Below are 26,009 nucleotides of genomic sequence, written 5' to 3' on the forward strand. Positions count from 1 at the left end.
TGTAAATGATGCTTCAGAAAAAAAGCCGACTTAAGGAAAAAATATGTAGAGTACATCATTTCCCATGCTTATTTTAACTATATACTTCTAAAGGCGGCACTCCAGGCAAATCTAGACAGCGTTCTTTAGTCCATTTACACATTCATTAAAAAACAATTAAATGTTTCCTAAATGAGTATAGCTCTTTGAGATCTATATCTTCTCACAAATGAATGAGTAGCTGCATGTCTATCCTATTAGCGGAGTGGTGCCTGTAGATGCTGTCTGGCCAGCTTTTTTTAAAAAAATGGAAACAAATAGCTACTGCATGGACTTTTCTTATCTATTTCCACCAATAGTTGATGCCAATTTTTGTCTGGTTCCTCACAAACATGGGATAGACACTTGGATAAGCTGGAAATTATCATCTTGTGACCATGGGGTCCTTTCTAGATTTTCAGGCACTAGCAAATAAAGGAGAGGTGTGTGTTTTTAGACAGCATACAGAAAGAGCATAGGGAGGACCTCCACATTCTGATTATACGCACCCCTAGTCTACCGAGCAGGCAGCTCCAAAGATAAATGGTGGTATCACCATTTTGACTTTGCAGAGTGACAGGGTTGTGTGAATCACAGGAACGTTGGGACACTAGCAAATAAGAGGGGTATGTTTTTTAGACAGCCTACAGAGAGAGAATGGGGAGGACCTCAGCATTCTGATTATACTCACCCCTAGTCTACTGAGCAGGCAGCTCCAAAGATAAATGGTGATATTACTGTCCTGACTATGCAGAGTGACAGGGTTGTGTGAAGCACAGTAACGTCTGGGCAGAACTACCACATTCTACTGTAATGGATACTAATAAATGTTGACGGTTGGAGCTGTACATTAAGATATCCACAAATAGCCTATGGAGAACAAATAAACATCACAAATAAACATCTGTAACAATCTAATTCCACCCTTGAGTTGTTATATTAGTGCACCTTTACCTTTCAGGGATTACCTGTAGTATGTGCTTGTGTTCTCTTTCTGTCAGAACAGAAATGTCAGGCTGTAAGGCCATCCTATCTCCTGCCTAAGTTCACTAAGTACTAATACAAGACAATCAAAAACTATCATAAAAGTACTATGCAGTGGGGAAAATATTTATTTGATCCTCTGCAGATTTTGTAAGTTTTCCCACTTACAAAGAAATGAAGGTTATATCATTTTTGTCATAGGTGTTTATTAAATGAGAGACAGAATATCAACCAAAAATCCAGAAAAAAATCCACATAATACAAATGTTATAAATTGGGTTGCAGTTTAGCGAGTAAAAAAAGTATTTGATCCCCTACCAACCAACAATAATTCTGGCTCCCACAGACTGGCTATAGTATGTGCTCATGTGGTACACAGATTAGTCCTGTTAATTTAGGAAGGTGCTCCCAACAACAACTTGTTATGTGTATAAAGGACACCTGTCCACAGAATCTTTCTTCCATTCAAACCTCACCATTATGTGCAAGACCAAACAGCTGTCAAAGGACTTCAGGGACAAAAGAATAAGCTAAAAGACCATCAGCAAGAAGCTTGGTGAGAAGGAGACAACTGTTGGAGCGATTATTCGCAAATGGAAGAAATACAAAAAAAACATCAATTGTCCTCGGTCTGGAGCTTCATGCAAGATTTCGCCTCGTGGGGTAAGGATGATCATGAAAAAAAATGAGGGATCAGCCCAGAACTACGCAGGAGGAGATTGTTGGGAACACAGTCACTAAAAAAAAACTTTAACACAAAATCCTGCCATAGGTTGAAATACTGAAGCTCCCGCAAGGTTCCCCTCCTCAAGAAGGCACATGTACGGGCCCATTTGAAGTCTGCCAAAGAACATCTAAATGATTCAGAGAAGGATTGGGAGAAAGTGCTCTTGTCAGATGAGACCAAAATTGAGCTTGTTTGCATTAACTCGACTCTCCGTGTTTGGAGGTAAAAAAATGCTGACTATGACCCTAGGAACACCATCCCCAAAACATACCGCCAAGGCAACAAAGGAGTGGCTCAGGAAGAAGCATATTAAAGTGGACGTAAACCCTCACCTACAGTTGTGCTCATAAGTTCACATACCTTGGCAGAATTTATGATTTCTTGGCCATTTTTCAGAGAATATGAATGATGACACAAAAACTTTTCTTTCACTCATGGTTGGTGTTTGGCTGAAGCCATTTATTATCAGTCAACTGTGTTTACTCTTTTTAAATCATAATGACAACAGAAACTATCCAAATTACCCTGATCAAAAGTTTACATACCCCAGTTCTTAATACTGTATTTTGCCCTCTTTAACATCAATGACAGCTTGAGGTCTTTTGTGGTATTTGTGGATGAGACTCTATATCTTCTCAGATGGTAAAGCTGCCCATTCCTCCTGGCAAAAAGCCTCCAGCTCCTGTAAATTCTTGGGCTGTCTTGCATGAACTGCACGTTTTGAGATCTCCCCAGAGTGGCTCAATGATATTGAGGTCAGGAGACTTGAGATGACCACTCCAGAACCTTCACTTTATTCTGCTGTAGCCAATGACAGGTCGACTTGGCCTTGTGTTTTGAATCATTGTCATGTTGGAATGTCCAAGTACGTTCCATGCGCAGCTTCCTGGCTGATGAATGCAAATGATCCACCTTTTTATCATAGGCCTTGTTAACTCCTCTCCAAATGTAGCATTAGTGGTTGTGGCCTAAAAGCAACATTTTGGTCTCATCACTCCAAATGACTTTGTGCCAGAAGGTTTGAGACTTGTCTCTGCGCTGTTTGGCATATTGCAAGTGGGATACTTTGTGGCATTTGTGTAGTAATGGCTTTCTTCTGGCGACTCGACCATGCAGCCCATCTTTCTTCAAGTGCCTCCTTTTTTGTGCATCTTGAAACGGCCACACCACATATTTTCAGAGTGTCCTGTATTTCACCAGATGTTATTTGTGGGTTTTTCTTTGCATCCCGAACATTTTTCCTGGCAGTTGTGGCTGAAATCTTAGTTGGTCTACCTGACCGTGGTTTGGTTTCAACAGAACCCCTCATTTTCCACTTGTTGATTAGAGCTTGAACACTGCTGATTGGCATTCTCAATTCCTTGGATATCTTTTTATATCCTTTTCCTGTTTTATACAGTTCAACTACCTTTTTCCACAGATCCTTTGACAATTCTTTTCTTTTGCTTCCCCATGACTCAGAATCCAGAAACATCAGTGCAGCACTGGATGAAAGATGCAAGGGTATGTCAGGAGTCCAGAAACGCATTGACCTTTTATACATACACATTAATTACAAGCAAACGGATCACAGGTCAGGATGCTTACTTTTAATAGCCATTCAAACCCCAACTTGTGTGCATTTTATCAGGCCAAAATCACCAGGGTATGTAAATTTTTTGATCAGGGTCATTTGGGTAGTTTCTGTTGCCATTGTGATTTAAAAAGAGTCAACACAGTTGATTGATAATAAATGGCTTCAGCCAAACGCTAACCATGAGTGAAAAAATGTTTTTGTGTTATTCATATTCTCTGAAAAATGGCCAAGAAATCATAAATTCTGCCAGGGTATGTAAACCTATCAGCACAACTGTTTACCCAGTGAAGTGAACAACCTCAGATGATAAACAGAGATTAAACAAATCCTCCTACATAAGTTTTAGGCCTCTTGCACACGATACTTCTGTTTTAGCATCTACGTTTTCAGACTTTTTTTTAATGCTTGTTCTCGGATTGACAATGTCAGTGGACATATCTGTGTGCATTTGCGCGCATGAGGTGTAAACTATTGACTAGTAAAAGGTTTTTTTTTTTTTTTAAGAAAAATATGCATTTTTGAAGAATACACAGTGCTTGTTTACATGCCTGTGTGCATAGGCACATTACAATTAATGGGCTGTATTTTAGCTCAGTAAAAAAAAGGCTGTACCGAGCATTTTCAAGCTGCAGTGTGCAAGAGGCCTTATTTGCATATCTGCTGTCTTCAGCTTTCTACACTCTTCATCAAGTGCACATCATGTTACAAATTTTGTTTCCTCATTCAGCAGTGGGAGGGGAGTCTGGACATACACTGTGTGTGAGATGATTGGAGGAAAGGCGCAAACCCACACTCCACATTGGCAGAGGAACGAAGAAACTTGCAGATCTGTATTATGAATAGACAAGCTCTCAACCTATTTATCTCAAGCACCCTCCCCGACACAACTTTCCAGCTGCTTTTATCTCCTGTGTTGGAAAGCTTGTCCGAAGTTATAATGCTGGTAACAGAGTTACGAAGCAGCAGAAAGACACGGGACTCTGAGCTTTGGAGACAGATAAGTAAACACTACAGATACAGTCAGGTCCATAAATATTACGACATCGACACAATTCTAATCTTTTTGGCCCTATACACCACCACAATGGATTTGAAATGAAACAAACAAGATGTGCTTTAACTGCAGACTTTCAGCTTTAATTTGAGGGTATTTACATCCAAATCAGGTGAATGGTGTAGGAATTACAACAGTTTGTATATGTGCCTCCCACTTTTTAAGGGGCCAAAAGTAATGGGACAGATTAACAATCATCCATCAAACATTCACTTTTTAATACTTGGTTGCAAATCCTTTGCAGTCAATTACAGCCTGAAGTCTGGAATGCATAGACATCCCTGGTGATGCTCTGCCAGGCCTCTACTGCAACTGTCTTCAGTTCCTGCTTGTTCTTGGGGCATTTTTCCTTCAGTTTTGTCTTCAGCATGTGAAATACATGCTCAATCGGATTCAGGTCAGGTGATTGACTTGGCCATTGCATAACATTCCACTTCTTTCCCTTAAAAAACTCTTTGGTTGCTTTCGCAGTATGCTTTGGGTCATTGTCCATCTGCACTGTGAAGCGCCGTCCAAAAAGTTCTGAAGCATTTTGCTGAATATGAGCAGATAATATTGCCCACAACACTTCAGAATTCATCCTGCTGCTTTTGTCAGCAGTCACATCATCAATAAATACAAGAGAACCAGTTCCATTGGCAGCCATACATGCCCACGCCATGACACTTCCACCACCATGCTTCACTAATGAGGTGGTATGCTTTGGATCATGAGCAGTTCCTTTCCTTCTCCATACCCTTCTCTTCCCATCACTCTGGTACAAGTTGATCTTGGACTCATCTGTCCATAGGATGTTGTTCCTGAACTGTGAAGGCTTTTTTAGATGTTGTTTTGCAAACTCTAATCTGGCCTTCCTGTTTTTGAGGCTTACCAATGGTTTACATCTTTTGGTGAACCCTCTGTATTCACTCTGGTGAAGTCTTCTCTTGATTGTTGACTTTGACACACATATACCTACCTCCTGGAGAGTGTGCTTGATGTGGACAACTGTTGTGAAGGGTGTTTTCTTCATCAGGGAAAGAATTCTTCGGTCATCCACCACAGTTGTTTTCTGTAGTCTTCCGGGTCTTTTGGTGTTGCTGAGCTCATCGGTGCATTCTTTCTTTTTTAAGGATGTTCCATACAGTTGATTTGGCCACACCTAATGTTTTTGCTATCTCTCTGATGGATTTGTTTTGTTTTTTCAGCCTAATGATGGCTTGCTTCACTGATAGTGACAGCTCTCTGGATCTCATATTGAGAGTTGACAGCAACAGATTCCAAATGCAAATAGCACACTTGAAATTAACTCTGGACCTTTTATCTGCTCCTTTTAAATGGGATAATGAGGGAATAACACACACCTGGCCATGGAACAGCTGAGCAGCCAATTGTCCCATTACTTTTGGTCCCTTTAAAAGTGGGAGGTACATATACAAACCGTTGTAATTCCTACACAGTTCACCTGATTTGGATGTAAATACCCTCAAATTAAAGCTGAAAGTCTGCAGTTAAAGCACATCTTGTTTGTTTAATTTCAAATCCATTGTGGTGGTGTATAGAGCCAAAAAGATTAGAATTTTGTCGATGTCCCAATATTTATGGACCTGACTGTATATGTGCATAGGTCAGATTTCATGAATGAGGTTTACAACCATTTTAAGGCCATGGAGTGGCCTAGTCAGTCTCCAGACCTTAATCATATAGAAAATTTATGGAGGAAGCTGAAACTTCGGTTTGCCAAGAGACAGCCAAAAAGCCTTAAGGATTTAGAGAAGATCTGTAAAGAGTGGACCAAAATCCCTCCTGAGATGTGTTCAAACCTGGTAACCAGCTACAAGAAACGTCTGACCTATGTGCTTGCCAGCAAAGGTCTCTCCACCAAGTGCTAAGCCATGTTTTGCTTGTGGATAAAATACTTATTTTACTCACTGAACTGCAACTCAATTTATAACATTTGTATCATGTACTTTTCTGGATTTTTGGTTGATATTCTGTCTCTATCATTTAACCCTTTCATGACTAAGCCTATTTTTGACATTTGGTGTTTACAAGTTAAAATACATATTTTTTGCCCTCAAACATTATATATATATTTTTTAGCAGAGAATAAAATGGCGATTGTTGGAATATTTTATGTCACACGGTATTTGTGCAGCTGTGTTTTAAATGCAACTTTTTGGGAAAAAGGACACTTTCATGAATTTTAAAAAAACCAAACAGTAAAATTAGCCCAATTTTTTGTATAATGTGAAAGATGATGTTACGCCGAGTAAATAGATACCAAACATGTCACGCTTTATAATTGCACGCACTCGTGGAATGGCGACAAACTACGGTACCTAAAAATCTCCATAGGCGACGCTTTAAATTTATTTTACGGTTACCAGGTTAGAGTTACAGAGGAGGTCTAGTGCTAGAATTATTGCTCTTGCTCTGACCATTGCGGCGATACCTCACATGTGTGATTTGAACACCGTTTACATATGCGGGCGCGACTTCCATATGCGTTTTCTTTGCTGCGTGAGCTCGCGGGGACGGGGGCACTTTTAAAAAAAAAAAAAATTTTCTTATTTATTTTTATATTAATAAATTGTGTTTAAAAAAAAATTTTTTTGATCACTTTTATTGCTGTCACAAGGAATGTAAACATCCCTTGTGACAGTAATAGGTGATGACAGGTACTCTTTGTGGAGAGATCGGGGGTCCTTTGCACTTTAAAGTATTCAGATCGCCGTTTTCAGTGATTCTGAATACTGTGTATTTTTTTAAAACCGACGCCATTGGCAGCCGAGTAAATGGGAAGTGACGTTATGACGTCGCTTCCGTGTTTACGGTTAGGTGGCTGGAACAAAGCCGCTCACGGCTTCGTTCCAGTCTCACGGCTTCGCTCACGGCTTTGTTCCAGTCTGTCCCTAGCCGCCAAAGGCAGCGGATTGGTCATTGGGCCGCCCGATGGAACGGGAGGCTTGGTAAGAGCGGCGGGATGGGGGGCGTCCCCTCCCACTCCTCTGTTATAACAGCCGAGCGGCTTTTAGCCGCATTGGTTGTTATACCTGGATAGCCGATCGCTGGCTCTAAAAAACAGTACTGGGTTAATGCCTGCAGCTGCGGGCATTATCCCGGTGTAACCCCCGAAAGCCGAGTACGCACATCTGCGTACGCTCGGCGGGAAGGGGTTAAAATACATCTATGATAAAAATGATAGACCCTTAATTTCTTTGTAAGTGGGCAAGATTACAAAATCTGCAGAGGATCAAATAATTATTTTCCCCACTGTATAGCAATAAAAGTTGAAGGCAAGTGATTGTAAAGTTATAATATTTTAAAAAAATAAACCTGTTATACTTACCTGCTCTGTGCAAAGACTTTGCACAGAACTGGCCAAAACCTCCTCTTCTGGGATCCCCCGCTTTTGCGCCAGACTCCCCCCCTATTCTTCTGGCTCCTGCTATTCTCCCAAGTGCCCCCAGAGCAAGCCAGTTGCTCTGGGGGCACTCGTGCAGGCTCAATCCCGAGTCAGGCTGTGTGTGTCTGTTGACACACACAGCGGGGCTCAGTCCCACCCCCGAGCAGGGCAATGACATCACAGAACCCGGAAGATTGCAGTGAACACTGTACGTTGACAGTAACTACTAGAGGGATTTCCAGCTTCCACAGCAATCCTTTAGGTATGTGATATGCATATTTAAATTGGTCCATATTGTACCGATGTAACTATGCAATACACATCATACTTAGACTTCAGCTTTAAGGAAATGTGCATTACTGATTTTTTTTTTTTTTTTTTCCCATTTCTATTAAAGGTTTCAGTGTGGACTGGTGGGCATTAGGTGTCTTGATGTTTGAAATGATGGCTGGGAGATCACCATTTGATATTGTAGGAAGCACTGACAATCCAGACCAAAACACAGAGGATTTCCTCTTCCAAGGTACAAGAGTAGAAACTTTTTGAAGTATTAACAATAAAGACCTATTTATATTTCTGATGTTTCGAGTCAACTTGTTGTTTTGTTGAAGTTTTTCACTTACCGTAATACAGTATATACTGTGTAATGAATTCATGGCATTGATGAGGCATTCTAGCTTATTTATATTTTGTATGTTCTATTTTAATATCTAGTCATTCTGGAGAAACAAATCCGAATCCCAAGATCTTTGTCTGTAAAAGCTGCAAGTGTACTTAAAAGCTTTCTTAACAAGGTGAGCCTTTTATAACCAGAATGTTAAGTGTGCAAACCTTTTTTGAATTGTTTTTATATTGATTATATTTTATATTTGAATTTCAAAATTAAAAATCCTGTATAATAAAAGTAACAGTCCACTGATCAATGGAGAAAGATGGGATGAGACACTGTCATTTTGAGAATGCTGAAAGCTACTGGCAGTCATAAAGTGTAGGCACCCAGAGGCACATACCTTTTAACAACTTTCAGGTTTCTTTGCACAAATTCTAGGTTATTCTGATCAGGCAATGCTCCTACTTCTGGATAGTGTTGGAGTTTGTTGCTAAGCCCCAACCCCCTCATCTTGATTTTGGAACCTTCTCAATACTTTTAACAGGGGTCTCCAAATTTTCTAAACAAAGGGCCGGTTTACGGGCCTTCAGACTTCAGGGGGTCCAGAGTGGCCGGTGGAAGTAGAAAATGCCCCAGCCTCAATGGGAGTAAAAAAAATTACAAAGTGCCTGTAATCAGTAGAAGGAGGAATAGTGCCCCATCATTGGTATTAGGAATTATGCCCCATTGCTGGTGTCAGTGGAAAGAATAGTGTCCCATCACTGGTGTCAATGGAATGAAAGATGCCCAATTGTTGGTGTCAGTGAGAGGAGTGGTTCCCCACAGTTGGTGTCAGTGGAGGGAATGGTGCCCAGAGGGCCGGATAAAGGCAAGCAAAGAGCCACAGTTAGGAGACCACTGCTTTAAAAGTATGAAAAAGCCTAAGGTTACAGCCATGAGCTTGTTGTAACTACTTGAGGTCCAAACTGATTATATACAGCCTATATAATTAAATAGTTGAAGTCTGTGTCCAGTCAAAGCTGTTAGCGTTCAATATAGTAGTGAACCTTTTAGGTGTTCACTGTTATCTGGGGCTCCAAGAGATTTACCCTCACTTCCTGTCCTACTGAACTTTTTACCATACAAGAGTGAGTGTACCTCTCAAACTGTAGCACAGAAAGAAATAAAAATGCTTTTCTTTAGTAGAGTTGGGGAATGCTAAAACTCCTCTTAGGTTTTCCCTCACTTCCTGTCTGGTCAAATTATTGTAAACATTACAGGAAAAGAAAATAACTCTCTCCATTGGAGCCCTAGATAGAAGTAGAAACCCAACAGAAGCTCAAACACCTCTTACTTTATCCAAATCGATGGAAAAATTCTCAGGATTCTAAGACAGTTGGGTTATACTGCTGCCAACAGGAGGATTTGGACACTGGTAACAAAAAAGCAGTGACAAGCCTGGTATAACCCCTCCCAGTATTCCTCAGTTTTTTTTGTTAGTGTCTTAGTATGGACGTCTAATTTCTTTTTAGAAAAACATTTCAGTTTTACTAGACATTTCATTTCACGATAATTTTTGAATTCTACACAGTGCTTGAGCTGGTGTTTTTATGCTGCTATCCGGATCTACGTATCCTCAGCAGTAGCTTTGGAAGCTCTAGCCGGACCCCGCTCTACTGGATGATGGCATGTTCTACCCAATATGTGACCTTCAGCCACTGGGCTCTGCTTATGGTGTCTTTCAGACCTTTGTGTAGGTCACGTGGGCCAAGCATCAGAAGCTACTGTATTTTTTAAAACCATCGGATGCCAATATTACCCTGTTTTTCCCTTTGTCTCCACAGAAAGCGTTATTATGTTAGGAAATTGAAGGCTGCATCGCTAGCTTGAGTGTTGAGCATGCATAGTCTGAGCTCTATTCTTGCCTTTTCAGCAAGAGGTAGCATATTTTCGCCATTGCTCATATTTACAAGAGGTATACAGCTCATTGGTTAGTCTTTGTTGCCGCTTAAAGTGACGTAGTCACCTCTGGCCATTGAATCTCTACTGTTTTCAGCAGCTGGTTTGTGAGTACCCAAGGTTTTTACCTGCTGGTCTCAAATTTTATTTGTCAAGCAGTGCAAAATGTCGGATCCCAAACACAAACTGGCCAGAATCTAGAATGCTTGTTTACAGAGGCCTCAAGCTGGAGTTCTGCTTTCTGCCTGTTCCCCACTTCATGTTATCCAGTCCATCTGGGTCTTTGCACAAACTATCAGATCTCCATGCAGCTCTTGCAGATCATTTGAATCAAGGCATTATTGTCAGAAGGGATTCAAGATTTTTACTTCAACATGTTCACAGTTCCCAAAACAAAAGTGCATATCCAAAGGGCTTAAATGTCTGCATTAGGGTCCAAGCATTTTGCGCGGAATTCTCTAGCTCAGTAATGGCCTCCTTCCTTCAGGGGGACTTTCTAGCCTCTTTGGACATCAAGGATGTGTACTTACATGTATCCATCTTTCCAGCACATCATCACAACATCTGTTTTGTTTAGTAATTTGACAGTACCAGTTTATGGCTCGCTTGGTCTATTTTCTGCACTCAGTGTGTTCAAGGTATTGGCGCTGTGCTAGTTCTCTCCCAGCGCATTCCGAATGTGGTTTTTCTGGGCAACCACTTATTGAGGAATCAGTCGGCGCGCATTCTGACAACGTAATAGGGACGTTCCAGACCCTAAAATGGTTTTGTTGGACCCTGAACCTTTAGAAGTTTGTTAGAGCTGATTTGTCACTTGGGGTATTTGGGTCTCTTCCTGTATACAGTTCAAGAGCTTCCTTTAGAAAAACTACTTGCTCTCCACTCACGCCCAGATTCGCAACTCTACAATCCAAGAGTTGTCTGACTCTGTGATCCTGCATGAGAACTCTGGACTTGATGGTAGCTTCTTTTGAGCCAGTTCTATTTGCTCAGTTCCACTCCAGACCTCTTTGACACAACATTATTTTGTCATGGGACAAGTCTGTTCAATCTGTAGATAAACTGATTCTCCTGGCACAGAGAACCAGGTTATCCCTGGCCTGGTGACTCTGTAATGAGGCAGTGCATTTGCAAATATCTTTCCTCCCATAGTCTTGACAGATCTTAACAACATATGTTACCTTGAAGAGTTAGGGGGGGAGTCCTAGACACCTTTTTGGTACAAGGGACTTGGGTGCCAGAGAAATCCCATTTGCTGATCAACATTCTGGAGCTCTGAGTGATTTAGTTGTTTCTACATTGCTGGACCTCCTGACTGGAGGAACATCTGATTATGATTGAGTCAGACAGTGCCACAGCAGTGGCATACACCAACCATCAAGGAGGAACCAGAAGTCTTTCAGTGGCAATAAGAGTACCAAGGACTGTGCTGGGCAGAACATTCCAGCCTTGTCAGTTGTTCACATCTGAGGCCTAGACAATAGGCAGTGAACCCTACGCCAAGTGCAAAAGTAAGTACAAAAATCCAATTTTTTTTTCTATTGGCTTGACATTTAGAAACAGTGATTTTTACCACTGGCCCATATTTGTTATTGTTGTTCTGGGTATTTCCATGGGTATTAATGTGAAATTAATTGCAGTTTATGAAACTGGCAGGTTGGTAATTGTATTAATGTGAAATTAATTGCAGTTTATGAAACTGGCAGGTTGGTAATTTTTATTCAGTTGTCCCTTTTGAAATGCTGTCTCATGACAGCAGAAACAAAAACGTCATAATTAGTAGCAATGAGAAAAATGAATTGCAGTATTAGAGAATGAAGGGAGTATTTGTCACATCCATACACGTATAAGGTCATTTAGAAATGTGTTCCTTTCACTCCACATGATTAAATATCATATTCTCTATTTGCCTTTATTTGTTCCTGTATGGTTGATTAATTATCTCTTTCTTTGTTGTTATCTTCAGGAACCAAAGGATCGTCTTGGCTGTCATCCGCAGACAGGATTTGCTGATATTCAAGGCCATCAGTTCTTTCGTAATGTTGATTGGGACCTTGTAAGTGCTTGGCTGTTTTGTTAGACTAATTCAACGTTTGTCACCAAGATATGTCGGCCTCTTCACAGAATGTCAAAGCATATATTTTCTCACTATTTTGACTTTATAAAAAGGCTAAGCTTATTTTCAAAGTTTCTCTGGGAAGTTTTCACCATATTTCAACAGAGAAGAAAACAGACTAGTGATGTCTGTTTTGTAGATAGCTTTTGCCAAGTTATAGACATTTTCCTCCCTTTTGTGCATGAAGAATTTGACACACTTTTGTCTTGTCCAAAATCTGCCGGTGTACTTTTCAGCATTTTTTTTTTTTTTTTTTTTTTACAGGTCAGGTTGTCATTGCAGTTTGCCATAAAACATATGTAAACCGGGGGGAAAAATATCTTTGTTTTTATTTTTTTATTTTTTTACTATTGCCCTTTGTTTTCCTTTATTAGTTGTCTAAGTCACTTTTATGATAGTAATGCCCACTAGTAGTGACAATGGGTTCTTGGATCAGTCTGTTCTCAATATGAGTCTTGTCTCCAGCTCAGTTTTTTTGTTTGCCCTGTTAATTTATAAACTTTAAAAGTTGTGTGGCAATGATGCACACCGGCCGCAACAGCTTGCCTGTGCTGTATCTATTCACAGCTCTCTAAGCAGGGGTGACCCCTTCACATTACTTATATGTCAGACAAGTGACCAGACAGCTAGCTGTCTAGGTTGCTAGGACACAGATGGCTTATACCGATAGGCCTCTGCCCCCTAGCATTCTAGGTTCCTAGAATGCAGATGGTCCCATGCTGCTTAGTGTCCTAGTTTGCTGTGACACAGGGATTTTCAGCTGCCTAACTTCCTTGGTTGCCTGGATGCAATTGAATTCTCCTGACTAGCATGTTAGGGTGCAGGAGGCTTCTGCCGCCCAGCATTCTTTGTTGCTAGGACACAGGCAGCTCCTGCCACATAGTGTCCTCTGTATTTAGAGTCAATACCATACATTTACGTGTGCATGGGTTCATATAACATAGATCTGTGTTTAGATAAGTAAAAAAAAATGTATGAATTATAGATCTGAATGCAGTGTATTTTGCTCCCTTGTACATGAGCCCTTAGAGTGCTTTTTCTACTGCTTTTTCAGAATATGTTTATACTTTAGAGTGTATGATCTGTGTACAGGTTGATTTTAAAGCTAATCTCTGCTTCTGAATGCTTCCTTTTTGATTCAAAACGATAAATACATACTTTTAGGAACTTTAGCGATATAGACCTTTTATTTACTGCAATTCATTTTTTCCTAGCAACAAAATAGCTGCTACAAATTGGTTCTACAAAATCGCCAGTGTGGCATGGGCCTTGATCTAATAAAAAAGTAAAAAAAGGCATTTTAGAATAGTTAGGAAATATGTTCATACAGTCTAACGTGCGATGATGCATATTTATTGCTAAAGAATACCAGGTATTTTTTTATTTTAAAGAATGCCAGGTATAAAAGACTGCAGGAAGTGTCATGTGTTATTTATGTTTAGCTCCATGGCGTTCTTTTTTGCAAGATATGGCGCTTGCAAAATACCTCTGTTAGTGTGGCTCTGCTGTTTCCCTGTAATGTACTGGCACCAGAAGTGTACTGCTGTGCAGACAGTGGCCATTTCTTGGCTCTGAATCTTAAAAAAGATGCCATGGAGGCAAGTGTAAGTAAAGCTGATATCTAGGCAGATATAAAATACAGAAATGATTGCAGCACTTTACCTAAAGGAGAAAACAAAAAATCAGCACAAGAGATGCTGCTTCCTTCAGTGGGATGTGTTCCTTGTGCTGCGTGTCCTCCTTTCACCAAAATCTGCCTCTTCCAATGCCCCAACACCTCTTCAGCTGTGCTGAGCAGTGTAAGGCTGGGTTCACACTGTAAATCTCTGCGGATCGCACAGGAGCGCTGTGCGTCTCTGTTAACCGTTTCAGGGACAAATCAGGGCCAATTCTATCCCTGAATTCGGCCCTGAAACAGAGCCAAAGACGCACAGTGTCTTTATGCAGTGTGCTCCGCAGCCGCAACAGAGATATGTAAACCGGAGCCATAGGGAGCCAGTCACATTCCCCTGCTATACAAATTGGATGCGGGGAAACCCACATCTAATTCACATAGGTGTGGACCCGGCCTTAATGTCAGGACTGAATGGACAGAAATACAAGTCCTTCAACAGGTAAAATACTGTATCTTTGATATGTTTTTTTTTTTCTGTATATGTAGCTGTTTGCCAGGAGTTCAGATTTAATACACATCCTGTATTTCTTTATATTTACTCTTTTTGGAGATCTTGTTTAAACATATACATATATATATTAAAATAATCTAATATTTTGTTTCAGATGGAACAAAAACAAGTGGTCCCTCCTTTCAAGCCAAATATTTGTGGAGAGTATGGATTGGATAATTTTGATGCACAGTTTACTAATGAGCCTGTTCAGCTTACTCCCGATGATGAGTATGTACTCTTCCGGTTCTTTCTCTACTGTGAGAAGCTTTTTTCATATTTCAAAAAAATAATCCTTTAACCACTTCCAGTCCTTAGGGTGTACCCCTACCTCCTCAGGTGGAAAGTGGTTATAACAGGATCATGGCTGCAGCCATGATCGTGGTATCATTTATTAGAGCAAGAGATTGGCCTTCTTGTGAAAGTGATCCGGGTGGCTCTACAACTGTCTAATCACCTTTACAGGATGCAAAATGCCCCCCCTTCTGCCACCTCCTGCTGCCTTTCCTGCACTCTGCTGTTCCATCGGGGAGCCCAGGCTCGATGAAGACCCTTGAATCAAAAGGATACTGATGAATGAAAGGAACTTTGTTCCTTCTCCTCTGCGATGTAAAAAAACAGAAGTGATAGCGATTTGTTCACTTCTGGTTTTGACCTTTTACCAGCTAGTGAGGCAGCTAATCAAACAGATCTTGATTCAATTGGCTGCTTTTGAGGGCAGAGAAGAGATCAGGGGTCTAATAGCCCCTGATTTCTCTGTAAATGGTGCCTGTCACTGCCCAAATCTTGCTAATCACTTTTTTCAATTGCAATAAAAACAAATAAACCGTATATAAAATAAATAATTACCAAAAAAAATTTTTTTAAACACCCCCACCCCCTTTGCTTACCCACAAATGCAAACACGCATGCAGGTCCCACACGCAAATGTAAATGGTGATTGCACCACTCATGTGAGTTATTGCCGCCGACTTCAGAGAGAGCAGTAATTCTAGTGCTGGACCTCATCTTTAATCCTAAACTGGTAACCTGTAAAGGCTTTTAAAGGGTCCCCATAGAGATTTTTAGGTACCATAGTTTGTCGCCATTCCACGGGTTTGCGCAATTTAAAAGCATGACATGTTAGGTTACTATTTACTTGGCATAACATCATTTATATTTTACCAAAAAATTGGGTACTATATTGTGTAAGTGCACTAAAATTCGTATTTTTTTTTTCCCCCCGAAAAATTGCGGTTAAACGGCTGCACAAATATCGTGTGACATAAAAACAACCACCATTTTATTCTCCAGGGCCTTTGCGTTTCACAAAATATATAGTGTTTGGGGGTTCTAAGTAATATTTTAGCAAAAATGCATATTTTTACACGTATGTGTGAAAAGTCAGAATTGGCCCTGTAGGTAAGTGGTTAAAGTAGTTGAGTTAAAAGTAACATGTGGACTGCCAATGGTAAACTCTGCTGATGAAAATGTTGGTTGCTTGGCTGTCCCACTTGCTTCACCTTGGAAGAATAAGCAGGTGAGGTTTTCTGACTTTCCCGGGCTACATACATGTTTCAGGTTTTTGGCGCTAAAAGTATTGATGCCAGTTTAATTTTCAGGCAACTAGTATTTTCAGAGAGGGGTCAGTAGTGACCACATCTGTATTTCTCTCATGACAGGTTTACTTAAAAGGGATCTTCACAAAATAAAGTTTGATGCAGCAGGATGAGGAGAATTACCCTACCCCTTCTTAGTTGCAGACAGATCCTCACTTTGCCTCCATTCATTGTCAAACCCTCAAAATCTTATAAAATGTTCTAAACCTAGGTAGACAAACCAAAAGAACCGGGCTCCAGATTTAAGCCAGCAATACAAGGCAGGGTAGGGATTCGTGAGAGATATTGTTATAAAATCCCTGCCTCGCTCTGTTTCACCAATTGGTGCTGCTGTTCTCCTACAAGGGATTATAATAATGATGGTTTTTCAGTATTCTTTCTATTAAGAACACATTTCATGCAGCAAGGCCATGCCAGGGTGGATACTGCCCAAGGTGGGCATTTTTTTTTTTTGATCCCTGAATAAAGGTTTAGCCCCCTGATCGCCCGGCGGTGATATGCGTCGCCCCAGGCAACGTCAGATTAGCGCCAGTACCGCTAACACCCACGCACGCAGCATACACCTCCCTTAGTGGTATAGTATCTGAACGGATCAATATCTGATCCGATCAGATCTATACTAGTGTCCCCAGCAGTTTAGAATTCCCAAAAACGCAGTGTTAGCGGGATCAGCCCTGATACCTGCTAGCACCTGCGTTTTGCCCCTCCGCCCAGCCCACCCAAGTGCAGTATCAATCGATCACTGTCACTTGCAAAAAACTAAACGCATAACTGCAGCGTTCACAGTGTCAGGCCTGATCCCTGCGATCACTAACAATTTTTTTTGTAGCATTTTGGTGAACTGGCAAGCACCAGCGGCCTAGTACACCCTGGTCGTAGTCAAACCAGCACTGCAGTAACACTTGGTGACGTGGCGAGTCCCATAAGTGCAGTTCAAGCTGGTGAGGTGGCAAGCACAAGTAGTGTCCCGCTGCCACCAAGAAGACAAACACAGCCCCGTCGTGCCCATAATGCCCTTCCTGCTGCATTCGCCAATCCTAATAATTGGGAACCCACCACTTCTGCAGCGCCCGTACTTCCCCCATTCACATCCCCAACCAAATGCAGTCGGCTGCATGAGAGGCATTTTTATGTCCTCCCGAGTACCCCTACCCAACGAACCCCCCCAAAAAAGATGTCGTGTCTGCAGCAAGCGCGGATATAGGCGTGACACACGCTATTATTGTCCCTCCTGTCCTGACAATCCTGGTCTTTGCATTGGTGAATGTTTTGAACACTACCATTCACTAGTTGAGTATTAGCGTAGGGTACAGCATTGCACAGACTAGGCACACTTTCACAGGGTCTCCCAAGATGCCATCGCATTTTGAGAGACCCGAACCTGGAACCGGTTACAGTTATAAAAGTTAGTTACAAAAAAAAGTGTAAAAAAAAAAAAAATATATATATATATATATATATATATATATATATATATATATATATATATATATATATATATAATAAAATAAATAGTTGTCGTTTTATTGTTCTCTCTCTCTCTATTCTCTCTCTATTGTTCTGCTCTTTTTTACTGTATTCTATTCTGCAATGTTTTATTGTTATTATGTTTTATCATGTTTACTTTGTTTTATTGTTAACCATTTTTTTGTCTTAAGGTACGCCATTCGCGACTTTGAGTGGTTATACCAGAATGATGCCTGCAGGTTTAGGTATCATCTTGGTATCATGCTTTTCAGCCAGCGGTCGGCTTTCATGTAAAAGCAATCCTAGCAAGGAATTAGCCTCTAGACTGCTTTTACAAGCAGTGGGAGGGAATGCCCCCCCCCCGTCTTCCGTGTTTTTCTCTGGCTCTCCTGTCTCAACAGGGAGCCTGAGAATGCAGCCAGTGATTCAGCCAGCTGACCATAGAGCTGATCAGAGACCAGAGTGGCTCCAAACATCTCTGTGGCCTAAGAAACCGGAAGCTACGAGCATTTCATGACTTAGATTTCACCGGATGTAAACAGCGCCATTGGGAAATTGGGAAAGCATTTTATCACACCGATCTTGGTGTGGCCAGATGCTTTGAGGGCAGAGGAGAGATCTAAGGTCTAATAGACCCCAGTTTTTTCAAAAAAGAGTACCTGTCACTACCTATTGCTATCATAGGGGATATTTACATTCCCTGAAATAACAATAAAAATGATTAAAAAAAAAAATGAAAGGAACAGTTTAAAAATAAGATAAAAAAGCAAAAAAATTATAAAGAAAAAAAAAAAAAGCACCCCTTTCCCCCCCTGCTCTCGCGCAAAGGCGAACGCATACGTCGGTCTGGCGTCAAATGTAAACAGCAATTGCACTATGCATGTGAGGTGTCACAGCGAACGTCAGATCGAGGGCAGTAATTTTAGCAGTAGACCTCCTCTGTAAATCTAAAGTGGTAACCTGTAAAGGCTTTTAAAGGCTTTCAAAAATGTATTTAGTTTGTCGCCACTGCACGTTTGTGCGCAATTTTAAAGCATGTCATGTTTGGTATCGATGTACTCGGCCTAAGATCATCTTTTTTATTTCATCAAAAATTTGGGCAATATAGTGTGTTTTAGTGCATTAAAATTTAAAAAAGTGTGTTTTTTTCCCCAAAAAATGCGTTTGAAAAATCGCTGCGCAAATACTGTGTGAAAAAAAAAAAATGAAACACCCACCATTTTAATCTGTAGGGCATTTGCTTTAAAAAAATATATAATGTTTGGGGGTTCAAAGTAATTTTCTTGCAAAAAAAATAATTTTTTCATGTAAACAAAAAGTGTCAGAAAGGGCTTTGTCTTCAAGTGGTTAGAAGAGTGGGTGATGTGTGACATAAGCTTCTAAATGTTGTGCATAAAATGCCAGGACAGTTCAAACCCCCCCCAAATGACCCCATTTTGGAAAGTAGACACCCCAAGCTATTTGCTGAGAGTCATGTCGAGTCCATGGAATATTTTATATTGTGACACAAGTTGCGGGAAAGAGACAAATTTTTTTTTTTTTTTGCACAAAGTTGTCACTAAATGATATATTGCTCAAACATGCCATGGGAATATGTGAAATTACACCCCAAAATATATTCTGTTGCTTCTCCTGAGTATGGGGATACCACATGTGTGAGGCTTTTTGGGAGCCTAGCCGCGTACGGAACCCCGAAAACCAAGCACCGCCTTCAGGCTTTCTAAGGGCGTAAATTTTTGATTTCACTCTTTACTGCCTATCACAGTTTCGGAGGCCATGGAATGCCCAGGTGGCACAAAACCCCCCCAAATGACCCCATTTTGGAAAGTAGACACCCCAAGCTATTTGCTGAGAGGTATAGTGAGTATTTTGCAGACCTCACTTTTTGTCACAAAGTTTTGAAAATTGAAAAAAGAAAAAAAAAAAGTTTTTTCTTGTCTTTCTTCATTTTCAAAAACAAATGAGAGCTGCAAAATACTCACCATGCCTCTCAGCAAATAGCTTGGGGTGTCTACTTTCCAAAATGGGGTCATTTGGGGGGGTTTTGTGCCACCTGGGCATTCCATGGCCTCCGAAACTGTGATAGGCAGTGAAGAGTGAAATCAAAAATTTACACCCTTAGAAATCCTGAAGGCGGTGATTGGTTTTCGGGGCCCCGTACGCAGCTAGGCTCCCAAAAAGTCCCACACATGTGGTATCCCCATACTCAGGAGAAGCAGCTAAATGTATTTTGGGGTGCATTTCCACATATGCCCATGGCCTGTGTGAGCAATATATCATTTAGTGACAACTTTGTGCAAAAACAAAAAAAAAAAATTGTCAGTTTCCCGCAACTTGTGTCAAATTATAAAATATTCCATGGACTCAACATGCCTCTCAGCAAATAGCTTGGGGTGTCTACTTTCCAAAATGGGGTCATTTGGGGGGGTTTTGTGCCATCTGGGCATTTTATGGCCTTCAAAACTGTGATAGGTAGTGAGGAGTGAAATAAAAAATTTACGCCCTTAGAAATCCTGAAGGCGGTGATTGGTTTTCGGGGCCCCGTACGCGGCTAGGCTACCGAAAAGTCCCACACATGTGGTATCCCTGTACTCAGGAGAAGCAGCTGAATGTATTTTGGGGTGCAATTCCACATATGCCCATGGCCTGTGTGAGTAATATATCATTTAGTGACAACTTTTTGTAATTTTTTTATTTTTTTTTTGTCATTATTCAATCACTTGGGACAAAAAAAAATTAATATTCAATGGGCTCAACATGCATCTCAGCAATTTCCTTGGGGTGTCTACTTTCCAAAATGGGGTCATTTGGGGGGGGGGGGTTTGTACTGCCCTGCCATTTTAGCACCTCAAGAAATGACATAGGCAGTCATAAACTAAAAGCTGTGTAAATTCCAGAAAATGTACCCTAGCTTGTAGACGCTATAACTTTTGCGCAAACCAATAAATATACGCTTATTGACTTTTTTTTTTACCAAAGACATATGGCCGAATACATTTTGGCCTAAATGTATGACTAAAATTGAGTTTATTGGATTTTTTTTATAACAAAAAGTAAAAAATATCATTTTTTTTTCAAAATTTTTGGTCTTTTTCTGTTTATAGCGTAAAAAATAAAAACCGCAGAGGTGATCAAATACCATCAAAAGAAAGCTCTATTTGTGGGAAGAAAAGGACACAAATTTCGTTTGGGTACAGCATTGCATGACCGCACAATTAGCAGTTAAAGCGACGCAGTGCCAAATTGGAAAAAGTCCTCTGGTCTTTAGGCAGCCAAATGGTCCGGGCTGAAGTGGTTAAATAAATTTCAGTGAGCGTGTTCAATACTTTTTCCCTGTGTCATTCCATTTTTTTATTTGTTTTGGTTTTCTTTGTATGGTTTGCACGAGTTGTTACCAACATGTGGTGAAAATTTTATGTCAATAGCACCTTTAGAAATATATTTACCTAGAAAAATGGTGATGTGTTAAATACTTATTTTAACCTGTATATGAAAAGCCCTGGTGCTCAAACATGCACATACACAGCATTAAATGTAATGGGACATTGGTTGCAGAATCACACAGCTGCAGCCATTGTGCAATCACCACCATACTGCATAGTATCCATAGTGGAGAACTGCTGCATTCACCTGTACATTGTAGTTACTTACTTATAATTATATTTTAAGCTGCCGGCTTATGTGAAATAGCTCAGGGGGAGATTGCATTTGATAAAGAATCCTGGTGATGCAACTTATGCTGTACAAAATCCGCTTTTCAGCCCAAATTTTAATACATACGCTAGGTAAATAAAGCACACAATATCCGAGCTGTGAACTCAGCTGTTCAGTAATATAATATCTCCTTTGGAGAAGGTGGGAGTTTACAAGGAACTGACTTTATTGAAAGTCAGGGTACCAGAGCGAGGGCTGCTGATATAAAACACCAACTTTATAAGATGAAACCATCTATGAGTCCATGATTATCAAGGTCGCAAGTTAAAAAAAAAAAGAAATGTAGAAACAATAGGTTTGTAGAAAGGGAAAAAAAAGATTCATTTACTGTATTGCAGCATTTGAATATATATTGGAGCAATGTGGCTTGGGCTGCATTGTAGTTAATTTAAATTAGAAATTAACTTGCACACAATGGAGTACATGTGAGCAAGCCTTTCCCTATAAAAAATACATAATTTCCCTGGGACTATCCTTTACACCAGTAATTGCCACAACTAATAAAAGCTTGCATCTGCTTCACATCTGATCTTGATAGCTGGCCCCCCTATGTAGTGTGATTGAAGTGTATTTTACACCGCACATTTACAGCTCATTAAAGAAATTCTCTCCACTTCTAACAGGGATGCTGTGAGGAAGATTGACCAATCTGAATTTGAAGGTTTTGAATACATCAACCCACTCCTGATGTCCGCTGAGGAATGTGTATGATAGATGGGTCAGCTCAGCGATTCCCCTGCCCTGTGCAGTTTCCTGACATCTATCTGCTGAAAGGAGACCTCTCCCTCCCGCAGCCAGCAAACCTTCATAGACACCTGTGCTCTCTTGTATGTGGGGGAGTTACAACTCTCTCTTTATAATGTGATATATTTAACAGCTGAACATAAATGTTTGTCGTTTTCTTTGTATGTTGCCCATTGTTCGTGCTCTCGCTGTCTCATGGATAGATGTACAATATGACCAGTTATACAGTATATTGTTATTAAGGGAAAGGATCGACTGTTTTTGCTCTTGGCCTTCAAATATCAATTGAACAGCATGTGAATTTTATACCGTTTTGCCTTCTTCGTACTCTCATATACTTATGGATAGCTCTGCCTTTACAGACACCCTGATTATTAATAGGTTGGACATTCATTTACATGCTCATTAGCCGATCTGGACTTCTGGGTGTTAGGGACAATGGACATTGATGTATGATGTCTGCATTAGTCCTCTGGTCATGTCATGCTACAATCTAATCTGATGTGCCCAGTACGACTCCAGTTAATATGAAAATAGATAATGATCTTGAGTGTGTATATAGCAGATAGAAGTGCACTGACAATTAATAAAAAGCTCTTTCATTCAGTCTTTTAAATGTAGGCAATGGTAGTTTAGGAGAACATCTAGACTATGCTCATCACTGAGTGGTAATCGCCACCATTAAGTACAGTTTGAACTCCCATTATTATGAATGCTTCTTGGAACTCTGCAGACCCTTGTGTACCAAAATTTAGCATGTACAATCTCTTCAAAGCCATAGAAGGTGCCAACATGCAAAAAGCCTTGTGATGGTACTATAAATTATATACTCCCCATACTAGCTTACTCAACACTCTTGCCAGAATCATAAAGTGGTAACCAGATTCAGATTCCATAAAGTTATTCGTGGCAACAAAAATCTATTTGTGTTTTATAAGGAAAAAATGTGATCGTTCTATGGCAGGTAAATGCCATGGGATGGGAATTGGCTGTGCAAGTTACAGATCAATGGCCTATTAAATGTTAATCAATCAGGAATAGCATGGGGGTGATGAGACATATTCCAAGAGAGACCACTACAGCTACATTCACTGTTATCAGTCTTTTTGCAAGACCAGATGTACAAAAAAAAAATCTATGTAAAATTAAAACCGGGTTCCCAGGTGCCTGTGATATATATGATTGTTGCAGTCTTTGTAACTCAAATAACAAATTAAGCTGGGAACATAGGATTTTAAGGGACAGTAATGATAGCCAGTTCAGCTGTGCTTCATGCACACATTCACATTCCTTACATGGCTTATTAAACGCTAAAATAAAGTCTGCACTGTAAAAGATTTGTGAGCTGCATTAATAATCCCCTTAAAAACAGTGTCTATTATTTCATGCAGCTATAATGAAATCACAGAGGAAGCCCTAGAGAGTAAAGTGGTTTAATGCTGATCTACTGCATATTGGTGCCAAATTCATCAGCTATACATTTCTTTTCACAGAACATACAAAACTATTACCAATTGTGAGACTTTGACCGTGACATAACTTTGTTACTCTCTTTTCTAAAATCCAGTTGACGTTTCATGTAATAGAATAGCTTCTGACTGGCATGCACATTAAATGAGAAGTCCAGCCATCGGTGAAAACGCAGTATTGGGGTTTGTTGAACAGTAACAGAGATCTTTCCTGGGCCCTATGCTAATCCTATGCCACATAAAAATTTTAGTTTTTCAATTGATATATCACCACTAGATCCTGTATGCAACTGTGTCTCTTAATGAACTCGAAGGAAAGAATTTTACAATGAATACAAGTTTTCTATTTTTTGCCTTTGTTTTTAACAGGTAAATATAAAATATTGGCAGTAAAAATGTTATGCATTTCATTTCTAGCCAGTACTTCTCACATGTTTGACACAATAGGCTTAATTGCTTTGCAGAAAAATGTGTTTACCGATCTCAATAGCTTATAATTTAGTTTAAACACTACTGAATAGTTAGAGCGGTGATTCAGCTTTCTGCCCTTCCCATCCATTCTCTTGAAGAGCGAGAGAGCGCCTGCTGTGCTCTCTTTAGGTAAATCCATAGTGTTTTGTGAATCTTGGTATACACTCTGTACTAATGGTTATATGCAAAACAAAGATGATATATTAATTAAAAATATATTCTGTAAAAAGTTGGAAAACATTCGTTTTAAAATGTATAACCTAAAAAAAACAGAGACCCCAAATCCTTCTAGTTTCCCTTTTATTGACCACAGTGCAAGTAGGCAGAGGATTGCTCTTGTTTCTTAATGATGAGATTATATAGTGATTATAAGACAACACAAGAATATATTATAGGTCAAGGTAAAACGAGGCCTGGACCAAAACAAATCTCTATACAGATCATGTTGAGGTAAATAAAATGTGATCAGTGTTTTTTTCTCATCAAATCCTACCCATCATACCCTACAATTTTTCTGTGTTGTCTGGAATTCTTCAATTCAGTTTTCTTGTTCTTTTACTCCATTATATGGTTCCTGAGGTTGTTTTTTATCAATACAGGCTGTAGCTTCGCTCTTGTTTAGGATGGCAGATATTGCCTGCATTGTATGTATAATGGAAAATTCAGGCATTGTCTGTTTTTTTTTTTACTTTTCTCATCTTATTGGCTTTCTAGTCTCTGACTGCATGGGGGAAGGAAAATTTTCCCATCAAACATGGAATTTTCTCCATTTTAATCTGTCAGATTTCCAGCAGAAGTGTTAATGAGTTTCCCTAAATAGTGCCACAGTTCCTAGACACGTTTAACACGCTGACTACATTATTACAGCATTAATAAACATACCTGGTACATGACACGTTTTCTCCATTTATCCTGCATTTTGCCTAGCCATAGCCTTGCACCTTAGTGTCAGTGTGGGTCGCAGTTCAAATACGTATTATTAGATGAGAAAATTGTGATTATTTAACAGTGTGACCTTGAAATTGGCTAGGAAGCTACCACTGTATAATGTGTTTTATTCATAGACTAGTAATTGATGCTTTTAGTTTTCAAGTTCTTATTGGTCTATGACACATGTTTTTCTCGATTACTGCTAACTGTATGTAGTTTTGAACGTTTCCATGGTCATAGTGAACAATGGAATACACTTCACAAATTTGGTAAAGGTGTTAGAGGTACAGTATTTGCTCTGAGTACAACTCATATAATTTGTCAGCTTTCTCTGATCTGATGGGGGGATCAGCAGCAGATGGCACTGGGTTTTGTTTTATCACAGGTGCTGAGTCTGCTATTTCTTCCAAACAAAATAAAGAAGCAACTAGCAATCCAAATAGCAAATAGTCTGCAAGGGTAGAGCTGAATTGGCAGAAATCTGAGAGTAGACCAAAGACTCTGCTGGCCAAACGTAACAAAAGGGAATGTAATGAGATTTAAAAGCTAACTCCGTCTTTTAGATCATATTTCATGTTACACTCATACTTGGGACAGAGAGTTGAGAATGGAAAAACTACAAGTCCCATCTTCTTCTGAGACAGAAGAGACTTTCATTTTCAATGGAGCACAAGTGCAGTGACGTCAGTGCACTTGTAGTGCATTGATACTGCTCCAACTCCATAACTCATAGGTACAGACCCAAGCTGGAGGAAAGGTCTGCAGGAGCCAGAGGATTGAACTCGCAAACCCTGATGGCTTTTTGCAGTATGGGTGTTTTTTTCTGCAACAGATGGAAACCTTTAAAGCAGAACTCCTATCAAAAATAGCCAATTAAAAGATAAAATAAAAAGCATCTTTTGCTTCATTACACGCTTTCAATCCAAACATTTTCACCATTAGATGTCCTCAGTCTTTCATGTTGAATGAAAGCCTGCATTTCTGCACTTCCTTCTTTTGAGCCCAGGCTGTCCTTAATCCATGCTCAGCTTGGGACTGGA

At 40.0% G+C, this 26,009-nt stretch overlaps 1 protein-coding gene across 1 annotated transcript in view; it reads left to right on the forward strand.

Moving 5' to 3' along the window:
- Positions 1-24,932, forward strand: part of PRKCI (protein kinase C iota) — a 156,606-nt gene extending 131,674 nt beyond the window's left edge. The window contains exons 14-18 of the mRNA XM_073626188.1: positions 8,145-8,270; positions 8,462-8,541; positions 12,262-12,351; positions 14,692-14,807; positions 21,979-24,932. Coding sequence (XP_073482289.1) covers positions 8,145-8,270; positions 8,462-8,541; positions 12,262-12,351; positions 14,692-14,807; positions 21,979-22,066 — 500 coding nt within the window. The 3' untranslated portion in view covers positions 22,067-24,932. The remainder of the gene's footprint in view (positions 1-8,144; positions 8,271-8,461; positions 8,542-12,261; positions 12,352-14,691; positions 14,808-21,978) is intronic.
- Positions 24,933-26,009: the final 1,077 nt, after the last annotated feature.

This window comes from Aquarana catesbeiana, linkage group LG04, assembly GCF_042186555.1.
Source record: "Aquarana catesbeiana isolate 2022-GZ linkage group LG04, ASM4218655v1, whole genome shotgun sequence".
NCBI lineage: Eukaryota > Metazoa > Chordata > Amphibia > Anura > Ranidae > Aquarana > Aquarana catesbeiana.